Below are 10,000 nucleotides of genomic sequence, written 5' to 3'. Positions count from 1 at the left end.
GCTGCAACAAAATCAGAAGTTTGAAGAGTTTTTAAAGATCAGAAACAAACGGAGTTCATTTAGGAGTCGGTGAAAAATCCACGTTTGTGTTTAAAAAGGAGAATAAAAACATATTTAACGTCACAAAAGACAGTGAAACACGTGAAACACGTGAACACGACCGATTATTCACCAAACACGGACGGGAACAGGAAGTTTACGGTCTGAGCTACGGAGGCTTCAGAGTGCAGAAGAAAGAATACGTCTGTAAATAAAATATGGATTAATAAACATAATACAGAAGTAAATAAAGAAGAAATAAACGTGGAAATATAAAACAAATTATAAGAACTTTCATTTATTTTCTGTATGTATTTTTATATTGAACATAATTTACCTTTATTTTTATATAATGTCTTTTTTTTTTAATTCAAACAATGAGGAAAATAATTAGAAAATATCTAGGAAAAAATATTTATATGCAATAAAAACTGAATTATTTATATTCAGACATAAATCAACAAATAATTGCGTATAATTATTATTATTATTATATATTTATTTAGAGATGTATTCTTTTTCATGGCGCTTCTGTGACTCCATATGTTCTCGGAAAATTGGGAAAAATATATAAAAAATATTAAAACAATAAAAACTTTTACAGAATTATGTGTAAAATAAAATCCTGTTCATTAAAACATTAGAAATAATTCACCAAAGAAAATACTGAGCAGATTAATCTTTTAATAATAATAATTAAAATAAAAATCATAAACTTCGTTATTTTCTTGATTCATTCTTTAGAAAAAAGTTCAAAAGTTCAAAACCCAGAAAAGATTTTTACTGAGAAATAAAACAGGAAATAAACAATAAAATGATTAATAAAATAATAATGAACGGTTGATTCTGTCTTAAATCTTCTTTTCTCAACCGTTTGCCGTTGATCGCGTTCGTCGTCGTTTGCAGTCGATTACGTTCGTCGTTTGCAGTCAATCGTGTTTCGTCATTTGCAGTTGATCATGTTCGTCGTTTGCGGTCCATCGCGTTCGTCGTTTGCGGTCCATCGCGTTCGTCGTTTGCGGCCCATAGTGGTCGATCGCGTTCGTCGTTAGCAGTCGATTGCGTTCGTTTGCAGTTGATCGCGTGTCGTTTGAAGTCGATCACGTTCGTCGTTTGCGGTCCATAGAGTTCGTCGTTTGCGGTCGATGGTGTTTGTCGTTTGCGATCAATCGCGTTCGTCGACGTTTGCGGTCGATGGTGTTTGTCGTTTGCGATCAATCGCGTTCGTCGTCGTTTGCAGTCGATCACGTTCGTCGTTAGCAGTTGATCGAGTTCGTCGTTTGCGGTTGATCATGTTTGTCGTTAGCGATCCATCGCGTTCGACGTTTGCGGTCCATCGCGTTCGACGTTTGCGGTCCATAGCGATCGATCGCTTTCGTTGTTGGCGGTCCATAGAGTTCGTCATTTGCAGTCGATCGTGTTCGTTTGCAGTCGATCGTGTTCGTCGTTAGCAGTTGATCGCGTTCGTCGTCGTTTGCAGTCGATGGCGTTTGTCGATTGTGGTCGTTGGTGTTCGTTGTTTGCAGTCGATCGTGTTCGTTTGCAGTCGATCACGTTCGTCGTCATTTGCAGTCGATCACGTTCGTCGTCATTTGCAGTCGATCGTGTTCGTCCTCTTGCAGTCCATGGTGTTCCTTGTTAGCAGTAATTGCGTTCGTCGTTGTTTGCGGCCGATCGCGTTTGTTGTTTGCGGTCGATGCTTCGGACTAAAGTGCCTTTGAAGACGTTTGTATCTTTCTCTTAAACTGGTTGAAGGCGCCGGCTCTGCTCCTGAAATGTTTACGTGAATCTGAGGAAAAGGAAACTTTCTTTTTGTTGCTCAATAAAATCTTTTCTATGACTCGAAACGTCTTCGGCTGATTTCCTTTCCTCTCAAACCCCCGGCTGAGCGCCGCGGTGTTGGAGTTCACCCCGGTGGACCAGAGGGTGGCCTCCTTACGCCTGCGGGTGGTGGGGGGGGGACTCTGACTGTTGTTGGTGCAGATGCAGCGAACAGCAGTTCAGAGTCTGGGGCCTTCTTGGAGACCCTGAATGGAGTCCTGCATGGGGCTCCAGTAGGGGACTCCAGAGTCCTGCATGGGGCTCCAGTAGGGGACCCCAGAGTCCTGCATGGGGCTCCAGTAGGGGACTCCAGAGTCCTGCATGGGGCTCCAGTAGGGGACTCCAGAGTCCTGCATGGGGCTCCAGTAGGGGACCCCGGAGTCCTGCATGGGGCTCCAGTAGGGGACCCCGGAGTCCTGCATGGGGCTCCAGTAGGGGACTCCAGAGTCCTGCATGGGGCTCCAGTAGGGGACCCCAGAGTCCTGCATGGGGCTCCAGTAGGGGACCCCAGAGTCCTGCTGGGAGACTTCAACGCCCACGTGGGCAACGATGGAGACACCTGGAGAGGTGGAAAACTAAACATTTTATTCTGAAAACTAGTGGGTGCTTTTATTTTGAAACTTCCTCTATCTTTGCATAATTAATCTGGAAAATTAAACAAAATAAATGGAATACAAACATAAAATATATAAATAAAAGAAAAATTAAATAGGAAAGTAAACACATGGGTGTAATAAATAAACAAATATTAAATATTATTTTTAATAAAATAATGATGTTATTTATGGAGCTGTTCATTTTATAATATATTTAAATATAAAGCTTCATGTTGTAGTTTTAAAATGTAATGGCTGTGTTTATTTTTGTGTCCATAGATGAAAAACTAAACATTTTATTCTGAAAAAGTAGTGGGTGCTTTTATTTTGAAACCTCCACTATATATTTGCATAATTAATGTATAAAATAATACAAAATAAAAATGAATTAAAACATTTAAAATAAATAAAAGTAAAAATTAAACAGGAAAGTAAAAACATGGATGTCTCAAATAAAGCGTATTAAATATTATTATTATTTAATAATTTGTGGTATTTATGGAGCTATTAATTAAAATAAAATATATTTAAATATAAAGCTTCATGTTGTAAAGTTATTTTTTAATCGCTGTGTTTATTTTTGTGTCAATAGATGAAAAACTAAACATTTTATTCTGAAAATCTAGTGCTTTTATTCTGAAGCCTGCCCCCTGCGTGTGTGTGTGAGAGTGTGTGTGTCAGTGTGTGTGTGTTCTCCTGCTGCAGACACACACACACCGTCCTCCCGCTCCACACACACACACACACACTCTGACTCCGCACTTTAACTTTAAATCATTTAAATTAAGTATAATATAAATAAAAGTCCGCCATGATGGATCTGGACCCGGGCTTCGTCATTCCCGCCATCATCTTCACCGTCGTCGCCATTTATTTCGCCTCCTCGTTCCTGACCAAGAAGCCCGACTCCGCCGCGTCCTCAGCCGGGAAGAAGAAGCCTCAGGTCGGCTACGCAGACGACATCCCTCCGTCCCGAGCTCTGGGTCAACCCCCCCGGCCCGAGCCCGAAGCCTCCCCGCCGACAGCGCCTCCTGCCCCGGCCGAGAGCATCCGCCTTCAGGTACCCCCTCGGATCACTTTATCAGTGTTTTATATGTTTATTAATTTAAAATGAGTTTACAGAAAGTTATGTTAATTATTTACAGACACAACGAACTCATGTTTTATTAATAATCTTTATGGTTTTAACCAGAATAAGAAAATTAGTTTTCATCAGAAATGTGTTTTTTTCAACAAAAAAAGGTGATTTTTGACATAAAAAGTGACTTTAAATTCATTTTTTCTTCACAACAAACTCGTGTTTTATGAATAATCTTTGATTTTTAACGAATATAATAATATTTTTGTGCCAAACAATAAATAAAACAACAAAAAAAGGTGATTTTGACATAAAAAGTGACTTTAAATTCATTTTTTCTTTACACCAGCAGTGAAATATTAAACACTAATAACAGAAACATACATATATATTCATATATTTTTATATAAAATAAGAAAATAACCTTTTCATCATAAATAAGTTTGTTTTTTTCTGCCAAACAACAAATAAAATAAAAAAAAGTGACTTTAAATTCATTTTTTCTTCACATCAGCAGTGAAATATTAAAAACTAATAACAGAAACTTATATATATGTGTTTATATTTTTATATAAAATAAGAAAATAACCTTTTTATCAGAAATAAGTTGTTTTTTCTGCCAAACAATAAAATAAAACAACAAAAATGACTTTAAATTCAGTTTTTCTTCACAACAAACTCATGTTTTGTGTATAATCTTTACTTTTTAACCAAAATAATGATATTTTTGTGCCAAACAATAAATTAAACAACAAAAAAAGGTGATTTTGACATAAAAAGTGACTTTAAATTCCTTTTTTCTGAACACAGCAGTGAAATATTAGAAAAACACTCAAACTATAACAGAAACTTCTGTTTATTTGATCTATTTTTTTTTTCCAAAATAAGAAAATAACTTTTTCACCAGAAAGTTTTGTTTTTTACTAAATAAAATAAAAATTGGAAAATGTAAAAAAACAAAATGTTTCATAACAAAATTGTGATGTTGACGTAAGTTACGTCCCATCCTCAGGCTAATGCTAATGCTAATGCTAAACTACCAGCTTCAACAGAGCTAATGCTAAGAGGGCTAATGTTAAACTACCAGCTTTAACAGCGTGAATGCTAACAAGGCTAATGCTAAACTACCAGCTGCAACAGAATGATTGTTAACAGGCTAATGCTTAACTACCAGCTTCAACAGAGCAAATGCTAATGCTAAACTACCAGCTTTAACAGAGCAAATGCTAATGCTAAACTACCAGTTTCAACGTAGCAAATGCTAATGCTAAACTATCAGCTTCAACGGAGTGAATGCTAATGCTAAACTATCAGCTTCAACGGAGTGAATGCTAACAGAGCGAATAATAATGCTAAACTACCAGCTTTAACAGCGCGAATGCTAACATAGCTAATTCTAGCAGAGCTAATGCTAAACTACCAGCTCTTACAGAGCTAATGCTAACAGGCCTAACAGTAGCACTGTGTCATAAACTGCAGCATTATTGTCCGTGTGTGTTTCAACTTTAATAGTTTTATTTATCTGTTGATGAATCCACAGATGCTGGATCAGCGTTAGTGCCGTAAAATATCTGAAATATCGTGTAGAGGAAAGAAAAGGTGATGCTAAATGTTTTTAAAAGTTATAATTTAGCGTGCAGCTATCGCCGTTAGCATCGTTAGCTCGTCTGATAACCAGTGAAGGAACATTTGCATCCTCACTTTGAATTTAATCTCTTTCACGGGACGTTTTGGCGTCTTTATGGTCGAAGTTCGGCCGCCTGACGCCCAAATATGGTCGACAGCTGATCACCGGATTTGCCTGCACACACACACACACACACACACACACACACACACACACGCTGCTGCAGGGTGGAGCAGCAGGACAGTTGGTCCCCAGAGGTGGGCGTGCGCGTTGACCCCGCGCTTCTTTGACCTTTTCTCCCTCCTTAAATAAGAAGAATGTGCGCAGCGCGGCTGTAACATGCGACAGCGCGGCGTCTATATTTGGTGTCAAACATAAATCCTAAATTTACGCCTGTGTGTGTTCACGGTGTCGCATGTCCGAGCCGTGTCATCTCATCCTGCTGAGTCGGGCTAAACCGGACCAGTGGGACTCAAGATGGACGGCGCCAGAACGGAGGCCCAGTCCCCAGGAACACGCGTGTCTTTGGACTTTTGTGTAAAAACATGTGTAAACCGTAAAATCCTGCTCCAACAGGAAGGAGGTTTCAGCCAATCACAAGGCTGGAAACACACGTCTCCATGGCAACAACTGACTGTCCACCGTCGCACAGTGTGACGTCAAACACTGAGAAACACACGTTCAGACACACACACGTTCAGACACACACACTTTCAGACACACACACTTTCAGACACACACACGTTCAGACACACACATTCAGACACACACGTTCAGACACACACACTTTTTGTGTGTAGGGACTCTTCTCGTGTGTGTGTGTGTGTGTGTGTGTGTGTGTGTGTGTGTGTGCAGGGACTCTTCTCATGCTGCTGCAGAGGTTTGCTGTTATTTTCAGCAGCATTAGTGGTTAAAAAAGACCTTTGAATGCCTTCACCGTGCTGCCCCGAGCTAACCACTGTTAGCCACGTCAGCTGTTAGCATCTCTCCTGATTTCTACCTTAATAAAAACTGTCTCCATGTTTAATTGATGGTTAAGTGCAGACAAAGACCTTTAATTCCTGACTCCTGCGGTGGCGTTCACGTGGCTCCGGCGGTCGTGGTGACACACGAGTGACAGCGGAGGATTCGTGTCCCGGACGTAAACGCCACGTGAGCGGCTGGTTCTGGATTTACGGCCCGCGTGCTTCACGGGTCGCTGTCACCAGAGCCGAGCCCGCTCTGACATTTATGTGCTTAGCATGTTGGACTGAGGTTACAGCACCTGCGCTCTCCTCCACCCGCCTCCACCCTCCTCCTGCGCCCTCCACACTCCTCCTGCACCCTTTTCCTGCTCCCTCCTCCAACCTCCTGCACCCTCTGCGCCCTTCTCCACCCTCCTGCGCCCTCCTGCACCCTCCTCCACCCTCCTGCACCCTCCACACTCCTCCTGCACCCTTTTCCTGCTCCCTCCTCCAACCTCCTGCACCCTCCTGCACCCTCCACACTCCTCCTGCACCCTTTTCCTGCTCCCTCCTCCAACCTCCTGCACCCTCCTGCACCCTTCTCCACCCTCCTGCGCCCTCCTGCACCCTCCTCCACCCTCCTCCTGCACGCTCCTCCTGCACCCACCTGCACCCTCCTCCACGCCCTCCTGCAACCTCCTCCACCCTCCTCCTGCACCCTCCTCCTGGACCCTTCTCCACCCTCCTGCACCCTCCACACTCCTCCTGCACCCTTTTCCTGCTCCCTCCTCCACCCTCCTGCTCCCTCCACACTCCTCCTGCGCCCTCCTGCTCTCTCCTCCACCCTCCTGCTCCCTCCTGCACCTTCCTCCACCCTCTTGCACCCTCCTGTACCCTCCTCCACCCTCCTCCACCCTCCTTCACCCTCCTGCACCCAGTGAAGTGTGAGAAACACGGTGAGACTGTGGAGCGTTTCTTCTCGGGGCGACTGTGGAATCAGTGGAGAGTGGGTCGTCCTCCATTCGAGAGATCGGTGGTTCGATCCCCACCTCTCCTGGTCCAGTCGAAACCCTGAATTGCTCCTCCTCAAGTCCGGTTCCCGTCCTCCCTCCTCATTCTTCAGAGGTGACCACGCTGCTGCTGCTGCTGCTGCTGCTCGCCATAAATGGAGCGTGAGCGTGAACACTGGTGCTGATCCAGACAGTGACTCAGCCGTGATCCACATATTTATCATTTTTGGTTTATTACTGTTTCCTTTAGTGACTACACTTAACCGTCTCCTTTAGTGGTCTATACTTAACAGTCTTCCCTGCACTCGTTTCTCTGTCGTCTCGTTCATAAATGGCGGCGGCGGCTGAAGTCGGGGGAACAAAGAGTCTTTGTTCGTCTAAAGAAAGAAGAACTCTGTCACAACAACACATCACATCACATCAGCCTCTGTCCTGCAACATGGAGGCTGCTGGGACTGGGACGGGGTCGCCATGGGGCTCAGGGTTGCCATGGGGCTCGGCCTAGTGCTCGGGGTCGGCGTGGTGCTCGGGGTAGACGTGGGCGTGGTGCTCGGGGTCGGGGTGGTCGTGTCAGCTGCAGCTCCTCGTTGAGGACGAGCCGTCGTGTGCAGCTGACTGCAGGACAAACGGAGCTCTTGAACGCCTCTCAGCCGTTTATTTATACTTTTGTTTCTGTTTCTGTTTCGCTGCGTCGCCGTGTCAGCTGCTCCTGGCTCCTGAGGAGAGAGACGCGTCACAGCCGTGTCACAGCGGCGTCACAGCCGTGTCACAGCGGCGTCACAGCCGTGTCGCAGCCGTGTCACAGCCGTGTCACAGCCGTGTCACAGCCGCGTCACAGCCGTGTCGCAGCCGCGTCACAGCCGTGTCGCAGCCGCGTCGCAGCCGCGTCACAGCCGCGTCACAGCCGTGTCGCAGCCGCGTCGCAGCGGCGTCACAGCCGTGTCGCAGCCGCGTCGCAGCGGCGTCACAGCCGCGTCACAGCCGCGTCACAGCCGCGTCACAGCCGCGTCACAGCGGTGTCACAGCGGCGTCTCTGTGTCAGCTGCTATTCCCCTTAGCGTACAGTTAGCTGCTATTCCTTTAGCTTACAGTTAGCTGCTATTCCTTTAGTTTACAGTTAGCTGCTATTCCCTTTAGCGTACAGTTAGCTGCTATTCCTTTAGTTTACAGTTAGCTGCTATTCCCTTTAGCTTACAGTTAGCTGCTACTCCCTTTAGCTTACAGTTAGCTGCTATTCCCTTTAGCTTACAGTTAGCTGCTATTCCCTTTAGCTTACAGTTAGCTGCTATTCCTTTACCTCACAGTCCGCTGCTATTCCCTTTAGCTTACAGTTAGCTGCTATTCCCTTTAGCTTACAGTTAGCTGCTATTCCCTTTAGCTTACAGTTAGCTGCTATTCCCTTTAGCTTACAGTTAGCTGCTATTCCTTTAGCTTACAGTTAGCTGCTATTCCCTTTAGCTTACAGATAGCTGCTATTCCCTTTAGCTTACAGTTAGCTGCTATTCCCTTAGCTTACAGTTAGCTGCTAATCCCTTTTAGCTTACAGTAAGCTGCTATTCCCTTTAGCTTACAGTTAGCTGCTATTCCCTTTAGCTTACAGTTAGCTGCTATTCCCTTTAGCTTACAGTTAGCTGCTATTCCCTTTAGCTTACAGTTAGCTGCTAATCCCTTAGCTTACAGTTAGCTGCTATTCCCTTTAGCTTACAGTTAGCTGCTATTCCTTAAGCTTACAGTTAGCTGCTATTCCCTTTAGCTTACAGAAGGATCGTCAACGTTTATGTGAAAGTCTGTTTTCTGTCACTGATGTGAACCCTTTTGTCTCAGCAGGCGGTCCCAGAACCAGAACCAGAACCTGTCCCAGAACCTGTTAAAGTACCAGAACCTGTCCCAGAACCTGTCCCAGAACCAGAACCAGAACCTGTTAAAGTGGCAGAAGCAGAACTGGTCCCAGAACCAGTCAAAGTAGTAGAACCAGTGCCAGTACCGGAGACTGTCCCCGAACCAGAACTTGTCCCAGAACCAGTCCCAGTACCAGAGACTGTCTCAGAACCAGAACTTGTCCCAGAACCAGTTACAGCACAAGTAGTAGCTGCTGCAGCACCGGAGCCCGTCCCAGAACCTGAACCTGTTCCAGAACCAGCATCAGAGCCAGAACCTGTCCCAGAACCAGCATCAGAGCCAGAACCTGTCCCAGAACCAGTTGCGGTGCCCGACCCAGAGCCTGTGGCCGAGCCTGAACCTGAACCTGAGGTGGAGTCCTTACCTGAGCTGATCCCCGGTTCTACAGAGGACCGCCTGCCCAGCCCCGAACCTGTCGTAGAGGAATCCCCTGAACCAGAACCAGAACCAGAACCAGAGAGCGTCCTGAACAGCGGTAAGACTGCGACTAGAGTCGTAGTGTATTCGTAGTAAAGTCGTAGTAAAGTCGTAGTGTATTCGTAGTACACATTACTGCGATTAAACAGACTTTTAGTCGTAGTGGAGTCTTGTCACAGTGTGTCTTAGTACTGTAAATGAATCACACACACTCTCACACACACACAAACACACACACACACACACACACACACACACACCTGTCGTGTCACAGGTTGGAGGAGCAGCAGCTGTTGTTCTTTAACCGACTGTTTGAGATTAAGAAGCAGATGGTGCTGCACCTCTATACACGCCAACACAGACACACACACGGACTCACACACACACACACACAGGCGCGCACACACACAGAACACACACACACACACACACATAGGCACACACACACACACACACACACACACACACACAGGCGCGCACACACACACACACACACACACACACAGACACACACACACACACACACAGACACACACACACACACACAGGCGCGCACACACACACACACA

General features: G+C 45.2%; 2 protein-coding genes across 4 annotated transcripts in view; both read left to right on the top strand.

Annotated features, from left to right (window-relative positions):
- jmjd6 (jumonji domain containing 6, arginine demethylase and lysine hydroxylase) overlaps positions 1-1,874 on the top strand; it is a 9,237-nt gene extending 7,363 nt beyond the window's left edge. The window contains exons 6-7 of one of the 3 annotated variants that reach the window (XR_014593577.1): positions 1-1,037; positions 1,303-1,874. The exon at positions 1-1,037 is cut by the window's left edge and continues 1,410 nt beyond it. The gene's annotated coding sequence lies outside the window, so the exon portion shown is untranslated. The other 2 variants (XR_014593578.1, XM_083931115.1) reach the window with 2 other exon arrangements.
- Positions 1,875-3,152: 1,278 nt separating this feature from the next.
- The window catches only part of LOC310959674 (uncharacterized protein), a 16,392-nt gene continuing 9,544 nt past the window's right edge, over positions 3,153-10,000 (top strand). Inside the window, exons 1-2 of the mRNA XM_083931119.1 lie at positions 3,153-3,516; positions 8,940-9,489. Coding sequence (XP_083787245.1) covers positions 3,268-3,516; positions 8,940-9,489 — 799 coding nt within the window. The 5' untranslated portion in view covers positions 3,153-3,267. The remainder of the gene's footprint in view (positions 3,517-8,939; positions 9,490-10,000) is intronic.

Source organism: Echiichthys vipera, assembly GCF_963691815.1.
Source record: "Echiichthys vipera genome assembly, chromosome: 17".
Classification (NCBI taxonomy): Eukaryota; Metazoa; Chordata; class Actinopteri; order Perciformes; family Trachinidae; genus Echiichthys; species Echiichthys vipera.
The sequence above is the reverse complement of the archived record's forward strand: the minus strand, read 5'-3'. Positions and strand labels throughout refer to the sequence as shown.